Source organism: Helianthus annuus, chromosome 16 (genome assembly GCF_002127325.2).
Source record: "Helianthus annuus cultivar XRQ/B chromosome 16, HanXRQr2.0-SUNRISE, whole genome shotgun sequence".
NCBI classification, from domain to species: Eukaryota; Viridiplantae; Streptophyta; class Magnoliopsida; order Asterales; family Asteraceae; genus Helianthus; species Helianthus annuus.
Genome location: NC_035448.2, coordinates 204,456,735 through 204,483,892, shown reverse-complemented (window position 1 = coordinate 204,483,892; position 27,158 = coordinate 204,456,735). Strand labels below are relative to the sequence as shown.

The 27,158-nt window shown below is 39.7% G+C and overlaps 1 protein-coding gene and 1 non-coding gene across 2 annotated transcripts; both read left to right on the top strand.

The window, feature by feature from the left end:
- The first annotated feature begins 387 nt into the window (after positions 1 to 387).
- LOC110918299 (butyrate--CoA ligase AAE11, peroxisomal) lies at positions 388 to 3,051 on the top strand. Its single transcript, XM_022162635.2, has 3 exons — positions 388 to 666; positions 778 to 1,804; positions 2,573 to 3,051. The coding sequence occupies exons 1-3, from the start codon at positions 469 to 471 to the stop codon at positions 3,049 to 3,051; spliced, it is 1,704 nt and encodes a 567-aa protein (XP_022018327.1). The 5' UTR covers positions 388 to 468.
- A 12,787-nt stretch (positions 3,052 to 15,838) lies between these two features.
- Positions 15,839 to 15,945, top strand: LOC118488645. The gene has a single exon (XR_004885189.1). It is a non-coding gene; the product is annotated as a small nucleolar RNA R71 (small nucleolar RNA).
- Positions 15,946 to 27,158: the final 11,213 nt, after the last annotated feature.

The following is a 27,158-nucleotide window of genomic DNA, read 5'->3' as shown; positions in this document are numbered from 1 at the left end:
AAAAAACTTTTTTTCAAAAAAAAAAAAAAAAAAAAAAATTTGTGTAGTGCACATGTGTAATAATACACATGTGTAGTACACAGACACATGTGCAGTATTACACATGTGCACTACACAAAAAAATTTTTTTTTTTTTTTTTTTTTGAAATTTTTTTTTTTTTAATAAAAAAACCTGCGAAAATTTGATTGAAAAAAAAAATTTTTTAAAAAAAAATTTTTTGCATGTTTTTTTGGCTTTTTTTAATTAGTTTTCGAGTTTTCGCGTTAACTAGTGGTTTTCATTTGAACCTTCCCCAATATATATATGTATATATCAAGTCCTTCATATCTCTATTTATACGCACCCCTTCTGTCAATCTTTCTACTATAATTACCACCATAATGTAACTGCATACACATCTCATTTGCACACACATATTAACAAATGTTGTAAACTTAATTCTAACGAGCACTTCTGTAGTTACATTCATGGATAGAATTGCAAAGCATCCAGCAAACTACGTCCCACTTACTCCACTCACTTTCATCAAGAGGGCCATTAAGATTTATTCAAACCGTACCTCCGTCATAGACGGTGGTGTCCAGTTCACATGGAGCGAGACTTATCGAAGATGCTGTCGTCTTGCCTACTCTCTCCGATCACTTAATGTTGTCAAGAATGATGTTGTAAGTTTCTACTATTTGAAACTTGCTTACTATTCTATGACATTTTCCCTAAAAAAAAGAACTTAAACTATATTGTATTATTTTCTGTGTATTAAATAATTAATTTACTAGGTATCGGTACTCGCACCCAATGTACCGGCATTGTATGAGATGCACTTCGCAGTGCCAATGGCAGGAGCTGTCCTTAATCCGATTAACACAAGGCTAGACGCTAAAACCATAGTCACCATCCTCCGTCATTCTGAAGCCAAGGTCTTCTTCGTTGACTATGAGTACATTCCCATAGCTTCCGAGGCACTACAGATGCTGGTGAAAGGATCCGAAGACAGCTCTTCGGATCACCACCAGCACCAGATACCCTTGGTCATTGTGATCGATGACATCAACAAGCCCACAAGTGTCCAGTTCGGAGACTTGGAGTACGAACAACTTATTCACCAGGGCGACCCAGAATATCTAGGTGAAGATCTAGAGGACGAGTGGGACGCTATCTCACTGAACTACACATCTGGAACCACCTCTAACCCTAAGGGTGTGGTCTGCAGCCACCGCGGTGCGTTTCTGAGCACGCTGAGCATGATTCAAGGGTGGGAACTTAGTAACGAGGCGGTGTACCTATGGTCACTACCGATGTTCCACTGCAATGGGTGGACATTCACTTGGGGCGTTGCGGCTAGAGGCGGGACAAACGTGTGCATACGTAACGTAACCGCTAGTGAAATGTACAAAAGTATTTCTAACCACAAGGTGACTCACATGTGTTGTGCCCCTATTGTCCTTAACATCCTGTTAGAGGCCCAACATTATGAGCGCTGTGACATGACCTCTAAGGTAAACATACTCATTGGGGGATCGCCTCCCCCGGTCCCCGTGTTGGAGAAGATGGAGGACCTTGGATTTCACATAACACATGCCTATGGCCTTAATGAGGCCACCGGGCCTGCACTTGTGTGCGAGTGGCAATCAAAATGGAATCTACTACCCAAAGATCAACAGGCCCGACTGAAGGCCCGTCAAGGTGTAAGTATACTAACGCTTTCTGATATCGATGTAAAGAACACAAAAACAATGGAGGGTGTCCCGCATGATGGAAAGACGATGGGAGAGATCGTACTTCGAGGAAGTAGTCTCATGAAAGGTATTAGACTATCTCCAATGCAAAGACGCCCTTAGGCGCCCTTAGCTGCCTAATCAGCTGTCACATCATATCATTAAAAATCCTTACAAATCCTTAAAAACCACCAATTTTATCTCCAATCATACAAACATTCTTACATATCCTTACATTTTCCACATCATCACCCATTTTCTATTTAAGTTTACCCATGTAGATGGATTTTTGCTTCATTGAATAAATAAAGTTGAAAAAGAAAATCAAAAACTAAAAGAAAGGGCACAATAACCAAAGTTTTGGATGCCCTCACCATGGGGCATTATATGACATGTGGCATCCTAGTCACACTTGGGCATTATAACAAAAGTGGTGTAGTGGGCATAATGCCCTACAATGCCCTACCAATCATTAAACAAAAAAAAAAAAACTATTTTCTCATTGGCTAGTCAAACCCATTCAAACCTTCCACAATTCATTTAGGCGTTTTCATTAAAACGCCAAACCCATTTTTCTTTGCCCTATAATGCCCTATAATGCCCTATGTAATGGAGAAGGGGGCGTTTTTTTTGCCCTATAATGTCCTATAATGCCCCACTACACATGGTCTTAGATGGATTTATCTCTCTATGTATTTACCTCCGATGCATTTGAATTAATGGATGAAAGCCACATCATCATGGACATACTTTTTTACATTGCATTGGAGAGAGTCTTAGAGATATATTTGCATATGATTGCGTTATTATAGTAATAATTTTTATAATTAACTGGTTGTAATCTTTCTACATAAAGGATACTTAAAAGCTGAAAACATGACTGAAAAGGCTTTTCAAAACGGATGGCTATTAACCGGGGATGTGGGAGTCATCCATCCAGACGGATACGTGGAAATCAAAGACAGATCTAAAGACGTGATCATCTCTGGTGGCGAAAACATCAGTAGTGTGGAACTAGAGTCGGTTCTATACAAACACCCCGCGATACTAGAAGCTGCAGTGGTGGCGATGCCTCATACGCGGTGGGGAGAAAGCCCTTGTGCTTTTGTTGTCTTGAAACAGACAGGAGACGTAAATGAAACCGAAATCTTGGCATATTGTACGAAAAACATGCCAAAGTTTATGGTTCCAAAAAAGGTGGAGTTTGTGACAAAACTACCAAAGACAGGAACCGGTAAAGTACTTAAAGAGGAGCTTAGAAAAGTGGCAAAAACTCTTGGATTGTCAACAAACACAACCACAAACAGCAAGGTTCGTGCGATGTCTAGACTTTGAATCCAATATTTTCCCACTTTTAGTTTCATGTCAACTTCAAAAAACAACAGATGTATAGGACATTTGTAGATGTTTCGGAAGAATAACTTAATCAGTTAATCCAACATGTATCACATGTGCTTAATCAGTTAATACGGAAATTTACCATGATGGAAAACTTAAGTGTTATTCTATTTGTTCTAAAAGTGTCATGTTTTATTTAAATGCCAATTAATAAATTGAAAATGCTCACCGTTTGGTTTAAAATCATGAAACCATTCAAACCGATCATCGGTTTGATTTCATTTCCGGTCTTTATTTCTGAACTTTCGGTTAGTCGGTTCTAAAATTTCAAGCCGTAGCAAACAGCTTGGTTTGCAATTTATACCAAAAACGGTCGTATGACACTGTGCTAGAACGTAAAACTTTACTATAGAAAGTAAAACTTTGTTGTATGTATTTTTTTAAGTATTTCATATTAAATATTTAATTTTTATATTAGGCTTTTATAAAATTATAAGTAGGTTAACTCTAGTTAAATTAATGTAAAGTGGGCTAAGTTCAATCTTCCGTTCTCAACAATCGTGTGTGGTGCTCAAATTCTAACCCCAATTGATTAGTTGAGTAAGACAGTAAGTGGGCTAAGCCCAATATCTACATGCCAACAACCATAGTACCAGTAATCCAACACACCAGTTATGTTTATGTTTTCATTTATGTTCTGCACTAGTTTTTTTACCCATTGTGGATTGCGTCAGAGTTGAAACTTAAAATAGTTGTACTGTCAAATATTTGACTCCGACTTGTTTTTAATAAAATTTATGTTAAAACGTAAACCAACTGAGAATGCACATAAAAAATAAACACGAAAACATATTATATTTGACTGACTCATTACCGAGAAAAATTTACATTAAAACGTCAACCAACTTGGATTTATACCAAAACATACGTATTAAGCACTTAACAAATATTGTTTTTTTTAAGTTAAAGAATAGTACCACGCACTGCATCAGCGTCGAAACGTAAAGCAACTCAAATTTATATCTAGTGAAATCGTATTATAGTTGACCCGACTCATTTATGAACAAAAATTTATAACAAAACGTTGATCAACTGAAAACGTACAAAAAATAAGCACGAACATGTAAATAAAAATAAGCATGTAAAACTCGAGGAGGTTAAAATGACATTTTACAAAATGTTTAGACAGTTGAGAGAGTGTAAGTGATAATGCTAAAAGTTGAGAGGTTTAGATAAAAAAAAATGCACGAAAACCCAAAAGAGAGAGAGAGAGAGAGAGAAAGAGAAAGAGAGAGAGAAGTGTAGATGATTTCGCTACAATGCTAAACCGAATGTTATATATGTAGTATATGTTGTGTGTAGTGTGAAAATATGCACACTTGTATATCAAAAGCATCCTAAAACTCATTAGATATTTGATTTGGGGCAAAACCTTTTGCAAGTTTACTAAAGTATGTAAACAAAAAATAGATAAATGTAATTAACGACTATTTTCGCGCATTGTGTTGATGAAATGCCGGATGTTATGAAAGTATTTAGTTGTATACAATAATTGCGTAAATCGGCTGGCAAAAACATAATAAAACTTCCGTATGGTGCACATGAAACCAAACATGGAATTCCATGAATACTAGATAGGATTGATTGTACACATATGCTTGCGTTGAACAACATGAAGAAGTCAATACCAGGTAATCATAGGTACCCGACAATTAAGCTCAAAGTAGTAGCCTCACAAGATTTAAGGTTTTGATATGCATTCTTTGATGTCACCGGTTCCAATAACAACATCAATGTACTCAATCAATCATCATTATTCAACAAGGTTGTACATGGATCCTTACCCAAATATCAATTAAGATAAACTATATACAATACAAGCAAATGTGTTATATTGGTGAGAGAATATACCCTAATTGGACAACTAATTTGAAAACATTTGCTTAACCACATGACGATATATCCCAATTCAGTAACTATTTTTATTTTTTCATTTTTTTAATAATAAACTATTCGTTTATTTACAACTTTTACATTTTTGTTTAATTGTGTATTTTATATCAGCTTTTAGAGTGGCGGATCTAGGATTCCAACCAAGCGGGAACGTTTTATAAATAGGCGGTAACGAAATCGAAAAAACGTCAAATTTTTCCAAAATTTAAACTAAAAACGTCAAAAATTTTCCGACCAAGCGGTAGCGAAGGCTACCCCTTGATACAAGGTGCATCCGCCCCTGAGCTTTTACTTATACAAATTAATTAATTCATCTAAAAAAGTATAGGGATGGGAGAAATGAGAAAGATAGGTACACTTAGGAAAACGATGGAAACAATTGATGTTGCGTTGTTGATAATGAAAAAGCTCTTAGAGATGGGATGAATGGCAAAACAAATTTCATCTATCCTATGTCACTAGCTATTCTGAACCTTAAACATCAACCCGAAATACGACACAAACACGAACACAATATGGTTTTAAGTGTGTCTGACATGAAACGATACAAATAAATATACGGTTTGGGTATATGGTAACAAAAATCCTTTATCATGATTACTAGACATGATTTACGGGTAAATAGTAACAACCGATAAAGAAGGAGAAAAAGATTACAAAAGAATGGTAAAAAAGTAATAGTAAAAAAATGAAAAATGAAAAAAACAAACAAACATTGCCATGTCTTGTTCTCTTAGAAACTCGCATACATGAGTGAGGGTTAAGTCTAATTGGTAAACTCATTTAAAGTGTTGCTCCTTTTGAATTCAAGAGATCAATCGTCGTCAAAGACTCATATCTTATGTAATTTAACTTAGGGTGTAAGGGGCACTCCCCTAAGAGGGGAGTCCCCTCTCTTACGCCCAACCAATCATCGTGTGCCACGTCAACTCCTCTCTTAAACTCCCCTAACACCCTAAATTGATGGCGGCACTCCCCTCTTAGGTGACTTGGTTTTTTAATTTTTTGTTTTGTTTTTTTATTTGTTGAAAATATGCATGTTTATAAAAAAATATTAATAAAAATTAAATAAAAATTAACAAAAGACATTTCAAAGTAGAAAATAAAAATAAAAATTAAATTCAAACTAGAAAATAAAAGTTACATTCAAACTAGAAAATAAAAATTACATTAAAACTAGAAAATAAAAATTTTAGAAATCGCATGGCCACCCGTACTTGTTAGCGATTTCGCGCTTTCGGGCGAGGATGAACGGCAACATATTTGGCGGAGCATCGTCGTGCGGCTTGAGGAATGTTTTCATATCTCGATCGTAATTGTAGTTTTTCATCGTCTCGCATTGTTCCGATATGAGCTCGCGAGCCTCTGACTCTCTTTTCTTCCTCAATTCGATCGCCTCCAATTCCATCGCTTGCTTCGCTTCTTTCATGGCGGTGTACTCTTGAATTGTGCCACCAACTCGGCCGAGCTTCCCTCGGACGATGTCGCTTGACGCTTGTCTCGCCGCTGTGGTCTTTGTGGCGAGGGGTCTTCGTTCATATCCGGTATCGAAGGGTCCACGTCAACGGGCTTTCTTTTATGTGCCGAACCTTCACCTTCCTCACCCAACAATGGGACTTGGGCCCATTTGTCGTGTTTTCGAACGACCTCCCACGCCTCGACATGTTGAAAACCGTTCGGAAATCTCTCTTTAAATTCTGTTAACGCGACTTTCATCACGTCGAGATCCTTACATTCGCTTCCTCGTGTGCGATCCTACATATTATAAAAATAATAAGTGTTAAAAATATGAACTTAGTAAATAAAATTAAAAAATATACAATGTTAAAAAAAATAAAAATTTTACCGCTTGTTGGTATAGGCCGTTGAAAAAATTTATTTTCGCTTTCATCGGGTTCCATTTAGACCGTACTTGATGCACGGTCTGGTTACTTCGGCCGACGGTGGCGTTAAAATGCTCTAAAATTTTACGCCAAAAACTATCGCGGTTTTGTTGATTGCCCTTCTTTTTGTTGGTAGAGCAATGTACCCACGCCTTCGCCAACGCCTCTTCTTGGACCTTTGTCCATTTTTCGCTCACCGTTTTTCCCTTTTTATCCCGAGCGTCATCTTCTCCGTTGTCCGCGTCTTCATCCACGTTATATTCGTCATCCTCGTTCTCGTCCTCGTCGCCCAAATTTTGAGTTTCGGGCACTACCTCATCGTCCTCGTCGTCGAAAATAGGTAGAGGACGTGATTTCCTCGTGATGGAACTTGTGGGGCACGAAAAGCATATGGGTCGAAGGCGGGGGATTGAGGAGGAGCGTCCATTGATAACAAATTTTGAAAATAGCCGAAATTAGCTTGAAGGTTGGGTGGTTGGGTGTTGTAAAAGGAGGGGTGTGAAGGTTGTTGGAAAAAAACGGGGATTGTGAAGTGTATCCGAAAGGGGGTTGTGGTTGTGCACTTGCACCGCTCAAACCACCACGAGACGGTTGCGAGCCCCGTCCCTTAGTTTTTTTCTTGGCCTCGCGAGGTTGGTTCTCTATTGCTCGATTTGAAGTGGGTGTGGTTTGAGAGTATAAAAAATAAGTGAAGTGGGTGTGGTTGGAGAGTATAAAAAATGTGTGAAATTGTTGTTGTTTGAGTATAAAAATTGAGTGAATGGTGTGGTTATTTATATATGTTTTAAAAAGTGATTTTTTTTTTAAAAGTCGACCGTTGCACACTTGACCGTTCCTCAAAAATCGTGCATTTCAAGCGGTGAATACACACCGAGCCCATTCCCCGAATCGGGTCCCCGCGTTGATGGCGGCGGTGTTCCCGATCGGGGTTATGGGTCACCGAAACCATCCCCGTGTGTGCCCCGTGTGTGCCCCGTGTGTGCCCCGTGCACCCTTGTTAAAAAAATAATAAAAAAAACCTCCCATACATGCATAGACATGTGTCACCATGCATTTCAAGGTAAGGGCCTAAATAAGTGTCAATCACATGTATGGTTGCCGACGCAAATTTATTTAATCTACATAAAAATAGGATTCAAAATTTTATTTTTTTAACAACGTATAGTAAGGATGTTACTAACCGGTTAGTAGTTAGTATTGAAATCCTCCTTTATCTGAATTTGAACTTAAAACCTTTAAAAGAAGTAAAGCTTCCTATCTCTATCTTAACCACTAAACCAAAAGATTATTGATAGGAGTCAAAATTTTCTAGTTGGAGAAAGACTTGTTCCTTTTCGTGGCAAAGAGATTATTGGTAGGAGTCATTTTTCTTTTTTCAAAAGTGTGAATTATTCGTGAATGTTGAGAGGTCTAGTATACGTTGTCTTAACCGGGTTCGCGTTAGAGAGACCCCTCGCACAATAAATCCCCAATTTAAACCCCTCAATGAGAAACCCTACCATTCAGACTCGAATTTGAGACCTAGAGAGAAAAACTCACCCGGAACCATAATAGGTGGAACTTAAACAATCGTGGCCGCCACTAGAGCACTAGTGAAAGGTGAGTCAAAATTTATTGGTTGGAGAAAAACTTGTTTCTTTTTGTGTAAATATAACGTCGGTGCGTATATCGTCGCTGGTTGCTCACCACCACAGAACATCATCTCCCGCTCATGCACTCATGTATTGTGCCTTTCTCATGAAGAACACCACCAACACCCACTTCGCCACCACCACCGAGCTAGACAGGGTGATGGGTTTTGACCGGAAAAGTGACGATGGTGGTGGTGTTCTGGAAAGCTTTACTGTGAATTTGAGAAGTAATCCAGAGGTTTTGAAGGAGAGAGAGTAACAGACTAACAGGCTTTACCCTTTCTCTCTGGCTTTGGGTGACGCGTGTCTAGCTTCACTGATGAGGCCATGACCGCCCACATAAGCCAATCAAATTTAAGAAACACCCAATGAATGAAAAGCAACAACCATAATTTTTTATAATTTTTGTGCAAAACTTGCTATCTTTTCACCACTGGTCCACATACACATGCCCATTCTATACAATCTTGATATAATTGGTCCATCTATCCTTTCACCTAATTAATTCATCAACTTTCAAACAAAAATTATATAAAACATTAATTTTTTTTTAAACCGCAAATTTGGATCACTGACATTTATTGCAAGATGTGTTTCACATTAGTGTTTATATATATATATATATATATATATATATAGGGTAATGTTAGACAAAAACCCTAAAATTTTTAGAAAACTCTGGAAACCCAAATCTCCCCCCATTTTTACCTAACCTCCCGACATTTTTTTTTTGAAAAAAAATTACACATGTAATATACATGTTTTAGAGTGTTTTGGGCCAAAAAAAACAAAAAAGCGCCGAAGGGATTTTTTTTTAAAAAATAAACAAAATTCAGTGCCTAACATGTGTTAGACAAAAATGCTGAAAGTTGCTGAAATTTTTTTTTTTTAAATTATCCCTTCGGCGCTTTTTTGATTTTTTGGCCCAAAACTCTTAAAAACATGTATATTACATGTGTTATTTTTTTCAAAAAAAAAATGTCGCGAGGTTGGGTTTTCTAGGGTTTTTTATATAGATAGGGTTTTCTATCTAGCCCTACCCTATATATATATATATATATGGACTCAGTTATGTCATTCATGTGTCGTTTTTCATTGTTTCGTTCTGTTTTCACGGTTTTGCTGGCATGAATAGTGTAACCATGGATAGTGCACGCAACACTTTCTACCAACACTTTTAGGACATTGTTTAATTGGTTTCGCGACACGACGAAAACCAACATATGTTTTAGCATTGTTTCCTTGTCCTAACACTGTTATCTAATATATGGCAAAATTATGTAATTAAATTACGCTAAATGCATGAGATTATGTAATAAACATAGTGATTAGATTGTACAAATTCACCGGTTATTTGTCATTTGTCACAAGAACGGGTTGTAATCCCTTATAAACAAACTACTATTAAAACTTTAAACCGGCCTTGCGGGACTGTATTCCTGCTGACTCATACCAATATGGCTGAGGGTAGCGTTGCCTCCAAAAGAGGGACATGCCTTATTTTGCATTAATAACTTAATTATCTTTCAGCGAAATCCGACCTTGCAGAACTGTATCCCTGCTTGCTCAGACCAATATGGCCAAGTGTAGCGTTGCCTCCAAAAGATGGACATGCCACTATAACTAAGATAATCTCTTAAAAAACCCAAAGTGCGGAAATCATCAAAGGATACATAAAAGATGAGTCAGAACCAAGTGATTCTTTCTTATTATTTGTTTCTTTCAATTAATTTATTTTATTTAATCATTTTACATGTTTAAAAACTTTTTTTCTTAAAATTTGGGTCGATTAGACGTTGATGATAAACCGGTATTAAAAGTTGTTGTGTCCTTGGACGACCTCGGTATCTTACCATCACTACACTACGCCAACGATGGGTGCACTTGCCCTAACGTGTTGTAGAGAGTGATAGTTCATATCGTGTTTTTATAAATATAAAGCTTGATTAAAGAGTAAAATGGTACTAAAAATACATTAAAAATCCATGCACGCTCCGACACGTCACCGTTATGTCATAACATATTTCATAAAGTTATAAGATCAGTTTCAAAGTCAGATTATATGTCTTGTAGGTTTTAAAACCATTTTTAGGCCACAACGACATTTTTTACATTTTAAAAGGATATAATGTTGACTTGATGCGGGTTGGTGTGTAGATGGATTTAAGTATATTTTAAGCCTTTTTTACACGTTAGTCAAGTTTTAAATTTATAAAACACGATATTTTACTAACACCAAACACACATATGGGCAAAGGCACCCATCGTGAGCGTAGTATAGTGTTGGCAAGATACCGAGGTCGTCTAAGGACACAAGAGCTTTTAGTACCGGTTTATCCTCAACGTCTAATCAAATCAAAAGTTAGAAAAAGGTTTTTAAACTAGAAAAATAAAACTAACTAAAATGCTGAAAAATAAAATAAAAGTAAAAACAGATAGACAAGATGAATCACTTGGCTGCGACTCATGTATAGTGTAACCATTGATTATTTCCGCACTTTTGCACTGTTTAAGAGATTATCTTAGTTATTGTAGTAGGCCCTCTTTTGAAGGTGACGTTACCCTCAACCCAGTAGTTTGAGTCAGCAAAGATACAATCCTAAAGGGTCGGATTATTGAAAGATAATTAATTAAGTTATTAATGCATATTGTGGTAGGCCCATCTTTTGAAGGTGACGTTACCCTCGGCTAAGTAGTCTGAGTCAGCAAGGATACAGTCCTAAGTAGTCGGGTTAAAATATTAATAGTAGTTTAACTTAAGAGGGGGTCAAAGAGTTTGGACCCCCGCCATCCAATACCGATGGGTATTGAAGGAGGTCCTACTAAATTTGACCCAGGTCCTTTGCAGGATCTATACACTGAACAATGGCAAGACTCTTACCAAACCGTTCCCTTAACCCCCGACCAGGTAGCCAACATACCTCCATATAGACCGTGGAGATATGAATGGTGAAAATCTTTTATTTTATATAGACAGTAAAATAATGCCAAGACACCACAGACAAACGATAAGAAAGAATCACCTTCAACATAAGAAACTAGTTATTAAAGTCATTAATACATAACCAAGTAAAAAGTGCGAAAAGATTAAAAATAAAAAGTATTACACTAGACACTTGTCTTCACCAAGTGATGTAAGAGACTTAGGCAAACATGGCCTTTGATTGTCAAGAACTCTTACGATCAATCTTGGATCCCGAGACGACTCACACACTCTATGATGGACAATGGATGATGGTGGTGGATGATGGTGTTGTGATGGTGGTGGGTGGTGGGTGAAGTGTGAGAGAGGTGGTGTGCCAAGGGATGAGTTGCAAGCGATCTAAGCACTCCTATTTATAGGCTGAACAGAAGCTCGGGCACGGCCCCGTGTCCATCCTTCTCTCTTTCTTCATTAATTGCAGTTTGTCTGCATTAGTTGACCACGCCCCCGTGTCCGCTGAGCACGACCCCGTATGCAGAAGCGTATCTGTACTATCAAGATTTGCCTGGATTCTGCGAATCTTATAGTTGACCACGGCCCCGTGTCCGCTGAGCACGGCCCCGTGGTGGGCGATGGAAGGTTCTACAACTTTGTCTTTTCTGCTGACACTTGGGCACGCCCCTGTGCTCACTGAGCACGGGGCGTGTTCAGCCTTCTGTCTTCTTGATTTTGTTTGGGAAGATGCTGTCGTGGGGTCGGGCATGCCACGTTTGTTCCTTTTCTTGTATTTATGTTATATTTAGTTGCCTTTTTGCTTCTTTTGTTCGTTTGAGCTCATTTAATCCTTAAAATACAAAAGGAAGACAAAAACACACTTTTTCCAACATTAGTACTAAAAAAGGGTTATTTTACGCTACAATTGATGTAATTTATATGTTGCATTTTGTGCCCATCAAATACTCCCGCACTTGAATCTTTGCTTGTCCTCAAGCAAAACTCTTTATAATGTGGCTTTACACTCCCAAATGGAATGGGTAGAAGAAAAGGTTTTTTGGCTTGTCATAGAGTGTCGGGATTTCCAAGATTCTTTATTAAGTTTTATTTTTATTTATTTACAATCCTATTCGTCATGATTTATTAAAAACGTTTCATAAGATAAATTACTTATTAGGGCATAACATGCCTTTTTTTTTAAATTCCATTTATATACGAGTTCACATACCTCACGGGGGATCACTCAACACTCGGCCGAAGGTGTATTTTTAGTGAATCACTCGAGAGCGGCATGGAACTTACTTCTACCATAGGCTTGCCAAGCAATCAATCCTCCTCCTTTTTAACTATATACCTTTGTAAATATCAAGAGGACTTTTTGGATGAAGGGTTAAGCTTGGGCTAAAGGTGGGTGGTTGGGTTAGTAGTTAGTAAAAGGGCGAAAAGCGTAAAAAGCGTCGGTTTTCGTAAGACTCGATATTTTTCAAAACTTTTTTATTTTGATGAAGTATTTCCTACAAACAAAGTTATTTTTGATAAACTTGTTTGTTTATTTCTTTGACTTCATCATCATTTTTTTTCTTTTTTTTTTTTTTTGGAATCAAGTCATACTAAAACCGAGCTTTGTTACTAAAATAAAGGGTTTAAAATGAAAAAGGGTTTAGGTGGCTAAAGGGTGTTTGGTTTGGGTTATGAAATGAAAAGGTTTAGGCTCAAAGGGGTTAACTAGGGGGATTTTGGGTAGGTGGTAAAAAAAAAGAAAAATAATGGTGTAGAAATAAAAAAGGGTTAGTCCTAATGCCTCCATCATTTACGTACTCGGGTTTAAATTGGTAAGGACCGGGAATGTATCGTCGTGGCAAGTTCTAGAGTCGTGAGAACAAAGCGGCTATTCACACAAGAAACGAAAAATGAGCATTTAGTTTAAAGATATTTATTTGTATGCTCAATAAAGGCTCAAACTCACTTTTGTGGGAATGGGTTTTTATGTGATATATAATCAAATTTTAACTAAGTTTGTCATGCCGTTTCATAATTTTCTTATGTTGGTCCTTTTATCACGACGCTATCGGTTGTAAATTTGTAAAAATATAACCTTTTTAGAATTTTGAAATTCCCAACTTAAACTTAGACAAGTAAAAAACTGAAAATTTTTGAAAAAAAAAATTGGGGTGATTAGCGGTTCCAATAGAGTTTTGTGTAAGGCTTGTTAATTAGGACTTGCAAGATTCAAGGTTTTAGCATCCCACCCACACTTAAATTACACATTGTCCTCAATGTGTCCCAAAAATAAGTTTTTAGGTTGATTGAATGTGTAAAAAGGTGTGAAAAGCAAAATTTTCTATTATTGGGCATCTGGACACGGCCTCGTGGTGTCCGGGCACAGCCCCATGTTCAGGTGCCAGTAACAAAAGTTTGTAAAAAGAAACAGAAGCCTGGACACGGGGGTGTGTTCAGTGAGCACCCCATGTGTCCAGTTACTTGAACTGGGCGTTTTCTGCAGATTGTACAGCACGGGGTCGTGTTGGGTGGGCACGGCCCGTGCTGAACTTGCTGTAACGAAGAAAAATTTGTCGGATGGGTCGCTGGTGCAAGTTTCCCTTGTTATCCTTCACCATCCCGAGTGTGTTTTATTCCTGAAAATTAAAACTAAACTAGAAAACATAAAAATTAATCTAAACTAAACTAAGAATAGTTCCGCGGAATGCCTCCGTGGAGCGCCACGTTTATAAGGGTCCTTGGCTAGACCCAAAGCCTTGTCATATGTTACCCAATGGGGATGTTTTGCATCCCATGCTACACCGTCGGAGAGCATCATCCAAACTTGAGTCAATGACCTTCATGTAGTTGACCGGGTCTTCGTCTTCTACTCTTTTTCCAACTCCAAACTTTACTTCCTCGTCCCCAACCCTCAATGTTAGTGTTCCGTCATTCATATCTACCACTGCTTGGGCTGTAGCTAGGAATGGCCTTCCTAGGATGAGTGGTACTTCGGTATCTTCCTCCATATCTAGTATGACAAAGTCGGCCGGGAAGACAAATTCGCCGACTTTGACCAATAGATTTTCAGCGACACCTTGTGGATATTTGACGGATCTATCAGCGAGTTGTATACTTATTTTTGTAGGACTTGTTTTTCCTAAGCCGAGTCGATTGAACATTCATGAGGGCATGAGGTTGATGCTTGCCCCGAGATCTGCTAGTGCATTACGAACGGGAGATTTCCCAATCGAGCAAGGAATTGTGAAGCTTCGGGGTCAAGCTTCTTTTGCGGAAGTTTACTGAGTAGTAAGGCGGAGCATTCTTCGCCTAAGTTAACTAATTGCAATGATTCAATTTTCCTTTTATGAGTGAGGAAGTCCCTCATAAATTTTGAATATTTAGGCGTTTGAGTTAGGACCTCGATAAATGGAATATTAACATGCAATTGTTTTAGTAAATTTTCGAACTTTGCGAATTGCTCATCGGTCTTTTGACGTATTAACCGATCGGGGTATGGAACCAGAGGAGTCTTAGCTGGCTCTTGAATTGGTGGAGAAGCCTTCTCCTTTTGGGGCGCGATTGGAGTTGGTTGCGTAGATTGGCTTCCTTCAGTTGGTGGAAGTGGAGCATCTTCAGGACCCACGGTACGGTTTCTCAATGTTATGAGATGTACTTGCGCCTTTGGGTTGGTTTCGGTATTACTTGGTAACGCTCCTTGTGGTCTCTCGGAGAAATTTTGAGCTATTTGATTTAATTGTTTTTCAATGTTTTGAATGCTAGCTTGTTGATTTCTAAAATTCGATTCCAATTGTTAAAATCGATCCGAGTTTTTCTTTTCGGTGTCGAAGATGAGGCGAGATACAGTATCTTCAAGCCTTTCTCGTCCACTTTGTTGCTGAGAAAAATTTTGTGGTTGTTGAAAGTTAGTTCGTTGGTGTTGTTGGTTACTAGTATTGCCGGGATCTCTCCAACCAAAGTTAGGGTGGTTACGCCATCCTTGGTTGTAGGTACCCGTTGGGGGACCCGACGGCCTAGGTCTATTATCAATGTAGTTTACCGTTTCCGTTTGATCATCTAATTCTTTCATACAACTCCAATTTTCATGTGGCCCACCACACCCTTCACAAGCCATTACCGAGACCGTTTTTGTCATTTCTAATTTTTTTATTTTTGAAGAAAGGGCCTCGATTTGGGCTTGCAAAGAAGTGCTTTCATCAACCTTATGGGCGCCTGGGGCAATAGATTTATTGACTCGGGGAGTGTGCCGCTGAAAATTGGTTTAAGCAATTTCCTCAATTTGATTATATATTTCATTTGGGCGACGATTACCTAAAAGTCCCCCGGAGCTAGAATCAAGTGTTTGTCTAGTGTGTGGCAACAACCCATTATAGAAAGTGGATACTTGTTGCCATACCGCAAGACCGTGATGAGGACAGTTTCTTAGTAGCTCCTTGAAGCTTTCCAAAGTTTCATATAAAGACTCCCCATCCTCTTGTGAATATGTATTAATTTCAGTCATTAATTTAGCCGTTTTAGCAGGAGGGAAATACTTATATAGAAACTTTTGGGCTAGTTCATCCCATGTGGTTACTGAGCCAACTGGAAGGGTATTAAGCCAAGCCTTAGCTCGGTCTTTTAGTGAAAATGGAAACATACGAAGGCGGATGGCGTCGTTTGATGCCCCATTGATCTGAAAGGTATCACATATTTCTTAGAAATTAGTAATATGTAGATGAGGATCCTCGTCCGCAAGCCCATGGAAGGTTGCGGAGTTTTGAAGCATTTGTATCAAAGGTGGCCAAAGTTCGAAGTTGTTGGCTTCGACATTCGGTGCATTGATGTTGGTGCATATTTGTGACAACAGCTTAGATTTGGTCTTTGGATATCTTGTAATTAGTAAAACGATAAATAGTTAGCGGGTTTAGCTTTGTAATAGTGAATTAAGAGTGATTGGGCCAAACCAAACCCACATATGGGGAGTGGTTTGCGAAATGGGCCTTGCCCATGACCTAGCCCATATGCAAAGCTTTGTACTATATAAACAAAGCTTAGCATTAGGGTTTAGGTTAATCTTCTAATCACCTTAATCATCTTGGAGAGAATTCGTGAAAGAGAAAGGCTTGGACGAATTAGGATCTTGATTGATTGTAATCGCTTGAAGATAATCAATAAAGATCCGGTTTATAGAGATTTCTGTTTCTACTCGTTTTCTGTGAAATCTGATCTAGGGGATTCCGCACTCTAGGTTAGATCGACGATTCTGTTACGATCCGCACGGATTAGGGGACCTACAATTGGTATCAGAGCATTAGGCTCTTGATTGGCTTGGTTCAGAATCGTTTTCTACAGAAAATCAGCGTTTTTGGACGTTTTTGGAGGCTGTGTTCGTGTTCTGCTGGTGATTTCGGATAAACTGCTTGGATTTCGGACCATTTTTTATAGAAATTAAGGATTTCAGATCAATTTCGGACCAGAAACAAGCAATTTCGGATAAAAAACAAGCATTACGGATCATTTCGGATTTGAAGGCTTGCATTACGGATCAAAAACTTCCATTTCGGTCCAGACTGACTTGAATTTCAGATCTTTAGAGTTGCATTTCGGATCAAAAGGTGATTGATTTCGGACCAGAGAGTTTCATTTCGGATCAGACTAATGCATTTCGGACTAGAAGATGGTCATTTCGGATCAATACTGACCATTTCGGATAATCACAACCATTTCGGACCATTTCTGCACATTTCGGAAGGGGTGGAATTTTTCTTGGCTTGTGTAAGATAAATTTCACTGATTCGTGTTTAGAAAATTATCCGTAACTCATCACAAGAAACCGTTTGCACCGTTGGAATCCTTGGATTTTTAGGACAAAAAAAAGACTCTGGAAAATCCCGAAAAAGGTTTTCGACATTATATATCTTTGGAATCGTAATCTCGAGACGAATCTAATGGTATAATTTGGTAAAAACGGATTTCGGACAAAGTTTGTACGGTTTTACCAGTCCGCTTACGTTAAAATGTCGAACATGACTAAATTGAGCGAACTCTTAAGGATGGAACATGAGGTAGGCACAACCAACAAACCACCTAAGATGATGAAGGTGGAGAACTACTTGACATGGAAGGATAGGTTTCAATCCTTCATTGAATATCAGGACACTCGCATGTGGATCTGTATTGTTGATGGGTACACAAACCCTACACATGACTTTGAAGGCAGACCTCGTGTCACAGCCTATGTGAACATGTAAGAAAATGATAAAAAGATGTATGAGGCTGAAAAGAGAGCCTTGGCTGCTATCAAGATGTCCCTACCTGATAGCATCAAGCATACCTTTAAGAAGTACACTACTTCAAAGGAAATGTGGGATGCACTTGAAAAGAGATATGAAGGAAATCCTGATGTCAAGAAGAACAAAGTTGATCTACTGAAGAAACAGTTTGCTGTATTCAAGTACATGAAGAATGAGTCACTTGAGGACATCATCACTCGATACTACCATCTGATGTCAGAACTGGATAATTATGATGTAGATTGCTATTCTGACATAGAGAAAAATGACAAGCTGCTTGATGCTTTACCTGCTAAATGGGATATTTACACTCTCATGATAAAAGGAGAAGCTGATTATGAAATAAAGGAACTGGAAGAAGTAGTTGGAAAGCTAAGAGCTTATGAGCTCAGCATGAAGAAGAAGGACACTGGATATGATCAGGTTCAAGATCCAGGGATCTACAATGGGCTTACGTCTTCTTCATCTCATGATGCTTCTAGCGACTCTGCCACTGCTTTTCTTTCATGTGAAAATGAGCAGGTCACAGTGAACGAGGATGGTGATGTGTGTTTTGTAGCTGCTGTAGGAGGATCAACAGGAGTCAAGAGAACATCAACTTCAAAGCAAAGTAGTAGTGCAAAGTCGATGCCTATGAGTGTGAAGTCTGCTGAAGAACATCTTGCACTACTTGCTTCGTTTGTTGCCTCTTATGAGAACTACATTCAGGGGAAGATATCTGATCCTGCCACTTTAGATGAAGATTATGATCAGATTGACCCTGGTGATCTTGAAGAGATGGATTTACAATGGCAGATGGCCATGATTTCGAGATGTGTAAAGAGGTTCATGAACAGAACTGGAAGGAAGTTTGTGGGAAAAAGTGTTGGCTTTGACAAGACCAAAGTCAGGTGCTTTAACTGTCAAAGTTATGGTCATTTCGCTAGGGAATGTCAAAAACAAAAGCATGAGACTTCGAATCAGAGTTCAAACAATAGAAATGCATCAAACAACTCTAACTCAAGGGCGTTGATCTCTACTGCAAGGGAAGGTTCATATGACTGGAGTGTTGACTTGGAAAATGTTGAGAATGTCACTCAGGCATTTATGGCAGAGATTGTGCCAGTTGATGAGGGTGAAGCTATGGTAGATGATGCTAAAGTTGAGAAAAAGAGTGAAGCTGAGGAAGATAAGGCTGATCAGACAACAGATGCTTATAAAGAAAAGCCAAAGTCTGAGCATGAGAGGGAAGCTAAAGAGAGAGATGCAAAATACAAGAGAATGCAAGCTCAACTTGCTGCTCTAATGGCCAACTCAGACAAATCGACAGGAGAGGCAAGTAACTCTGCTACTTATGTTTGTTTAAAGTGTCGTGAATTACAGGGTGAAGTTGACAGGTTGTCAACTCAAAAAAAAAATCTGGTGAGCGAAATGTCTATCGTAAAAGAATCAAATTTCTTTGCTAAAAGAAATGAGTCATCATATTTGAAAAAGATAAAAGGCTATGAAGCTGAAATTGAAGTTTTAACCTGCAAATTAAACGAAAAACTTCAAGTCATAGACTTAGCTCATGACATGATGGCTGAGAAAACAAAAGAGATTTCTGAAAAATGCAAAGAGTTGTCAGATGCACAACTCAAAATTGTTGAACTTGAAAAGAAATTAGGTCATTTCAGGGATTCTACCTTTGTTATGAAACACATGATGGGTGGGTTAAAGAAGAGTAATGACAAGACCAGTGTGGGATACCAGGCCTTTAATGAAGTCCCACCTCCTCTAAGTCATGACTATTCATTCCTGCCTGATGAAGATGAGTTCACAGACTTTCTGTCAACATCACCAAGTAGTTGCACATCCAGTCAAGTTGATGTATTTGAAGCTAATGATGCTAAGAAGGAAAATAACAGCAAACCTGTTTTGAAAAAGATAAACACACCTTCTAAAAACAAAATCAAACTTTTGTTAAAAAGGTTAATTTTGTTCAAGGTAGTGACATGAAAAACGAAACAGCTATTATCGAAAATGAATCTTATGTAGAGTTTGCTAAAAACAAAAACAAAGAAAATTCTGAAACTAAGCAAACTGAACCAATTCCTTCTAAGGCATCATCATCAAAACCAGAATCTAGTTCAAAGGCTTCAGGTGAGAAGTCTTCGAAAAAGAGATCGTGCTTCAAATGTCACACAAAGGGACATGTTGCTAGCTCCTGTCCTAACAAAAAGATTGAAGCACAAGTAAGTGAGAAGAAGAGAGGAAAATCACCAGAGAAGAAAGGTGATAATGAGGAGAAAGTATCAAATTCTCCAAAGAAATCTGCTACAAAGCAACAACAGGGTGTTGCTGGTGGTGTAGATAAGGCTGAAAAGGGAACTCCACAAGTTCCTCGTTTTCAAAGAAATCAACCAAGATTTCAGCCTGAATCTTCATCAGGCAGATATGAGAGACCTAGAAGTAGTTCACCAAGAATGAACAACCAAAATTCAAATAATTTCAGAAGTCAAGGTCAATATCAAAATCGATACCAATATAATGGTGGTCGAACTTTTTATAACAATGGCTTTAGAAATTACAACAATCAAGCTTCTTGGAATCAAAACTCAAGGTTTCAAAGGTCACATAGTCCAAACACATATAGGAACCCTCAGGACCAGAGACCTTATGGAAATCATGCCCCATTTCCATCAACAGGTCCAAGATCCAAGACTCCAGTTAGGAGTGATGGATATTGGATGGATGTTCAAGTAGTTGGTGAAACTGGACGACCCAAGACCATCAAGGCTTGGGTCCCCCACTCTAACTAATCTTTTGGTTGGTGTGTGCAGGAGCTGCTAAGGAGGATTATCAACTTATGGTATGTTGATAGTGGCTGCTCTAGGCACATGACGGGGGATGCGAGGTTGTTTTCTGAATTTGAAGATTATGATGGTGGTCATGTGAATTTTGCTGGTGCTAAAGGTGGTAGGATTACTGGACGAGGAAAAGTGACGAATGGGAAGATCACTTTGGACAAAGTGAACTATGTTGAGCAGCTTAAACACAATCTGATGAGCGTGTCACAAGTCTACGACAAGGGTCACTCGGTCCATTTTACAAATACTGAGGCATTGGTGTTGAAACCGGGTTTGGTTATTCCGGATGATTGGATAGTAATGCATGCACCAAGGAAAAATGATACTTATGTCATGGACATGGGTGCCAAGAATCCAACTGCAGCGGTGGCGTGTTTACTATCAAAAGCATCTGAAGCTGAATCTATGTTGTGGCACAGACGCATGGCCCACATTCACTACCGAAAAATGAATTACATTATTAAAAATGAGCTAGTGAAAGGGGTTCCATTGCTGAGGTTTCAAGTGGAGGATAAATGTCTTCCATGTCAAAAGGGAAAACAACACAAGAAACCTCATAAGTCTAAAACGGTAAATTCCATAAATGCCCCTTTTGAATTACTTCACATGGATTTATTCGGTCCAGTGAACATAAGGAGCATAGGTGGAAAGTACTTGTCACACCTCAACCGATGGCGAAATCATCGGGGCATGGCACTGAGCGAAACAGATTGTCCAGAAATTTCCATAACAACTATCATTACTATTCAATTTATATAATACGTCCCATACCATACCTCAAATAGTTAACAAATTATTACAGATAACATCTAGTCAAATATTCTGTTCCGACAACTCAGATTTAAATATAAATATTGTTTAACTATGTCTAGAGACTCAAGCTGCAAGATCTACAGACAACTATACTCTAGACTTTTATTCTAGCTTCGCCTTCCTAGCAGATAAGCATCTTAAACACCTGACACATACGTTAAAATAAAAGTCAATACATAAAATGTAAAGGTGAGCATACAATTTTGATAATAGCATAATAGAGTTCGAAATAGTTTACGCATAACCAGCACGTACACAGAGGAAAACGAAGCATGTTAATTATCGACATGGATCTATCGATACCAATGACTGCGGGTCGACTGCCCGAGGCAGTTTGCAATACATGATTACCACCGTAATCCATGCAAGTAATTGTCCTTAACAACCCTCGTGTGAATGGGTGCTGAGTCCAAACTATAGTACTATCGTCGTTAAGGCAGGTAGACAACATTCCACGTGTAAACATAACAACAAGCATTCATTTAGTCATGTAATACATGCGGTAATGGTTAGCGTTTAAAGTAATTGAGTAGTGTGTTCGATTGTGATTTAGAATAAGTAACGTATGTAACACCCAAAAGTGCTAAAGCAAAAAGGGTTCGAGTATACTCACAGTGATTGATGGATTGAAGGGAGCACTTGAGAGTAGGGTTAGCCTGAATAGTTCAATAGCAAAACGATAAGCAACGCGTAAAACAGAAAAACAAGTGTTGGAGGGTCGGACAGCTGGTTGATCGGACGGTTGTCCGGTCGGGGGGCTGACCGTTCGGCTTGACAGTCCGTTCGGACAGCTGACCGGTCAGTCAGTAGGCCGATCGGATGGTTGTTTGAGTGGATTGTTCCTTCCTTTAAGAAGGATGTGTTTGTGTATGATGGTTTGACTTTTGAAGTTTTCGTTGTAGCGTTTGGAAACATTGAAGTATCTTTACCTTTCAGGTCGATCGATCGAACGGTCCTTTCGATTGGCCGGCTAACCGATCGGTTAGGTACTTCAGCACACAAGTTCTTATCAGGGTGTCACCTGATCGGACGGCTGTTCGATCGGGTGGCACTCCAACGCGTTGAACATGTTGAAAACCGACTAAGTGTTGAAGCATAGTATCTCATGATCTGAAGAGTAATTCAAATCAGACGATAGTTCGATCGAACAGCAGTTCGTTCAATACTAGACTTCATGGAATTGTTCAAGTGTGGGGCCAGGTGCTAGCCGATCGGCTGGCCAGGTCGATCGGCTGACTGTCCAATCGGCTGGCTGTCTGTTCGGACAGCAGTCCGATCGGTCAACATCCTGACCTGATCAGCCTGTTCGTCTAACACTTGATTGTTCTGATTGTTTGTCGTTATATCGAGGTGTTTTGACAACAAGTTGAACCATAGAACCCTCGTTCTTACTTGTTCCTCCTGATCGGACAGGAATCACCCAAATCCGGCCGGTGAACTATTCGGAACGGAGTTTAATGTTTAACCTGAAATCGGTGAACCTCGTGGATAGAATCCAGATCTTGAGTCATGCAACCACCGGAATGATTTGCAAGTCAGCACAAGTTCCGTTTCTATCAGTTTTGAAGGCATTGAGTGTAAAAGAGTTGAAAGAAAGCTGGAAAACCATCTTTCAATCCTTTTCACCGAGAAATGTTTAGATCTATCATAGATCTTTGTTTGTTTATGTGGAAATCGGCTAGATCCATATTATTCTTGGTGGATTGAAGCCAAAACATGAAGTTCTTCAAGAACACCATGATGACATCATCCTAGAACAGTTGAATCTTGATGATTTCACGGTTAAAAGTTAAGATTTGAAAGATAGAAAGGTGTAGGAGTGCGTATAGATCAAGAAAGTACAAGATTTAGGATGAAATCTTACCGGAGTTGAGAGAAATCTGAGAAAAGGATGAGAGCACGAGCTGGTCTGTCATAGCTTTCCAAAAGTGGTAAAGATGACAATGACAGGGGTATTTATAGGCTTCCAAAAGAGGAAAGGGCTGGCCGATCGGCCAGGCATCCCGATCGGACAGCCTGTCCGATCGGACAGCAGTCCGATCGGCTGGGCTGTTCGATCGGCTGAGAGCCAGATCGTTCAGCTGCCTGATTCGAGTGTTCGGTACGACGATTTTTGATATTTTGATTTCGATTGAGGACGATGCGGATATGATAGAGTTCCTATTCAAATTACTTTTAATCCCAACCACTATATCTAACATACAATCATCTATATCTTGCGCTATCTCTTCTCCACCAATTATCATGATTCGATTTCTATTGGGTTCGATTGAGTTCTATTGAGTTTCGATTTCGAGTCGAGTTTCGATTGATTACCACAGATAACATTAAGTAGACACGCACAAGTAACACATAAGGCACACACACACATGTAATTTAACACCAAAACACACATGTAATTTAACACCAAAATTCGCGTAATTCGAGTCTCGAGTTCGATGATGATTAGATTAGCTCGATTACTGATTAATTGACTTTATCGCATTGTTACTTCCTATTATTCACAGTCGTAAAGCGATTCGCGTCGATAAATAAATTGCGATTAATTCGATTGTAATTAATTACTCCACATAATACAACATAAAATAGACTAACTACAGTCAAAGGAGTCAATCTTGACTTTGACTTTGACTTTTGGTAACACGGGGTGTTACAGCCTCCCCTTGTTTAGGGAATTTCGTCCCGAAATTAGGCTGAAAGCTGCACAATACCGTGAATCACCTTTTGCTACTTTCTCTCTCTAGACTTTCACTTAAACAACTGCGGGTACTTCGCCTTCATGTCGCTTTCGAGTTCCCAAGTGAACTCTGCGCCTCGTTTGCCTTCCCATCGAACCTTCACAATAGGAATGCGCGAGCGTCTGAGTTGCTTGGTTTGGCGATCCATGATTTCGACAGGCTTCTCCACGAAGTGTAGCGTTTCGTTTATCTGAAGGTCGTCGAGAGGCACGATTAGATCATGCTCAGCCAGGCATTTTCGGAGGTTAGACACATGGAAAGTCGGGTGGACGTTACTACGTTCCTCCGGTAGTTCAAGTCTGTAGGCGACTTTTCCGATCCTTTCTAGAATCTTAAAAGGTCCAACATATCGAGGCGCTAGTTTCCCTTTCTTGTCGAATCTGACCACACCCTTCCAAGGTGATACCTTTAGGAGTACGCAGTCGCCAACGTCAAATTCCAGGGGCTTGCGTCTTCTATCGGCGTAACTTTTCTGTCTACTTCGAGCTTTCAACAAGTTGTCTCGAATTTAGAGGACTTTGTCAGTCGTCTCTTGTAACAGCTCAGGACCGGTTAATTGCGAGTGACCGATCTCGTGCCACACAATAGGCGATCGACATCTTCTTCCATATAGGGCCTCGAATGGTGCCATCTGGATGTTGGTATGATAACTGTTATTGTACGAGAATTCGACTAGCGGCAAATATTTGTTCCAATTACCGCCGAAGTCTATGACACACGTACATAGCATGTCTTCAAGAGTACTGATCGTTCTTTCTGTCTGTCCGTCGGTTTGAGGATGGAATGCGGTACTTAAGTTAAGCGACGTACCAAGAGCTGCTTGAAACGTTTCCCACAATCGCAAGGTAAACCGAGCATCACGGTTAGAGATGATGTCACGAGGCGTGCCATGATTACAAATGATCTCGTCAGTGTAAATTCGGGCTAATCGTTCTACCTTGTAGTCTTCCCGTATTGGCAAAAAGTGGGCTGATTTGGTCAAACGATCAACGACAACCCAAATGTTGTCGTGACCTGATGACGTGGGCGGAAGTTTGGTTACGAAATCCATAGCTATACTCTCCCATTTCCTTATAGGAATTGGCAGTTGTTCGAGTAAGCCAGAGGGCCTTTGATGTTCAGCCTTGACCCTTGCGCAAGTCAGGCATCCTCCGACATAGAGAGCGATATCCCTTTTCATGCCCGGCCACCAGTACTTGTAGCGAAGATCATGGTACATTTTATTAGCACCGAGATTAATAGAATACTGGGATTTGTGGGCTTCGTCCATTAAAATCTTTCGCAATTCGGTCCGCTTAGGGATCCAAATTCGGTCCAGAAAATAGAAGATCCCATTCGATTTGCTTACAAGCTGAGCTCCATCGTGATAGATTCTCTCCTTCTTCAAGGTGCGTTCATTAAAGCAAACATGTTGGGCTTCGCGGATGAGGGTTTCGAGATCGTATTGGGCTTGGGTATCATGAATGCTGAGCAAATAGCTCCGTCTACTGAGCGCGTTGGCAACGACATTTGCCTTGCCTGGGTGATAACGAATCTCACAGTCGTAATCACTGAGGAGTTCTACCCATCGGCGTTGACGCATATTGAGTTCTTTCTGATCAAAGATGTGTTGTAAACTCCTGTGATCGGTGAAGATCGTACACTTGGTACCATACAGGTAGTGTCGCCAAATCTTTAATGCAAAAACAACCGCGCCTAGCTCGAGATCATGGGTTGTATAGTTCTTCTCGTGGATTTTGAGCTGTCGAGTGGCGTAAGCTATAACCTTGTCTCGTTGCATGAGAACACAACCAAGAACAAGGTTGGAAGCATCACAGTAGACAATGAAATCGTCATTCCCATCGGGCAGTGCGAGAACAGGAGCATTGCAAAGCTTGTACTTGAGGGTTTGGAAAGCAGACTCTTGTTCAGTTCCCCAAACAAAAGTCCTGTCTTTATGAGTGAGAGCGGTAAGCGGCACAACGATCTTGGAGAATCCTTTGATAAATCGTCGATAATAGCCCGCTAATCCGAGAAAAGAACAGACTTCAGACGGGTTCTTTGGCGTAACCCAACTCTTAACTGCTTCAATCTTCGCAGGATCGCCATGGATACCTTGACTATTCACGATGTGACCCAGAAACTGAACTTCTTCTAACTAGAATTCGCATTTGGAGAACTTGGCATAGAGTCGGTTCCCCTGAAGTAACTCGAGAACCAAACGTAGATGTTGCGCTTGTTCAGCTTTCGATCTGGAATAGATCAAGACATCGTCGATGAATACGATGACGAAACGATCGAGATAAGGCTTACACACGCGATTCATCAGATCCATGAAAATCGCGGGTGCGATGGTTAAACCAAAAGGCATAACAACGAACTCATAGTGGCCGTAACGAGTGCGAAAAGCGGTTTTAGGTATATCTTCTTCCTGAATGCGTAGCTGATGATAGCCTTAGCGTAGATCGATCTTCGAGAAACACGTAGCACCTTACAGTTGATCAAATAAATCGTTGATGCGAGGCAGGGGGTAACGGTTCTTGATGGTTAACTTATTCAATTCCCGGTAGTCAGTACACATCCTGAACGATCCATCCTTCTTTTTGACGAAAAGGACTGGTGCGCCCCAAGGAGAGGTGCTCGGGCGAATAAAGCCTTTTTCAAGTAATTCCTAGAGTTGGTTCGAGAGTTCCCGCATTTCGGATGGCGCAAGTCAATAAGGGGCTTTGGCTACGGGGTTAGCTCCAGGAATGAGGTCGATACGGAAGCCGATATCACGACTTGGCGGTAGTCCAGGAAGATCATCAGGGAACACCTGAGGAAATTCACGAACCACGGGAACGTCTTTCACTTCTGTCTTCCTCTTCTTTTCCTTCCCCGCTACTACAATGTTGGCCAAGAAAGCTCTGTATTCCTTACGGAGATACTTGCTAGCTTGGACACACGACATGAGCTTGAGACCTTTCGAAGCAGTTTCACCGTAGACACACAACAAGTCACCATTCGCGAGCGAGAATCGAATCATCTTGTCGAAGCACACAACTTTAGCATGGTTTTCGCGAAGAAAGTCCATGCTTACTATGACGTCAA

What these genes read in the sequence shown, in the direction of transcription:
- LOC110918299 (XM_022162635.2), top strand. Translation starts at nt 469, where the DNA reads ATGGATAGAATTGCAAAGCATCCAGCAAACTACGTCCCACTTACTCCA. An exon ending in ATGTTGTCAAGAATGATGTT is followed by an intron (nt 667 to 777) that starts GTAAGTTTCTAC and finishes TTAATTTACTAG; the next exon opens with GTATCGGTACTCGCACCCAA. An exon ending in AGGAAGTAGTCTCATGAAAG is followed by an intron (nt 1,805 to 2,572) that starts GTATTAGACTAT and finishes TTCTACATAAAG; the next exon opens with GATACTTAAAAGCTGAAAAC.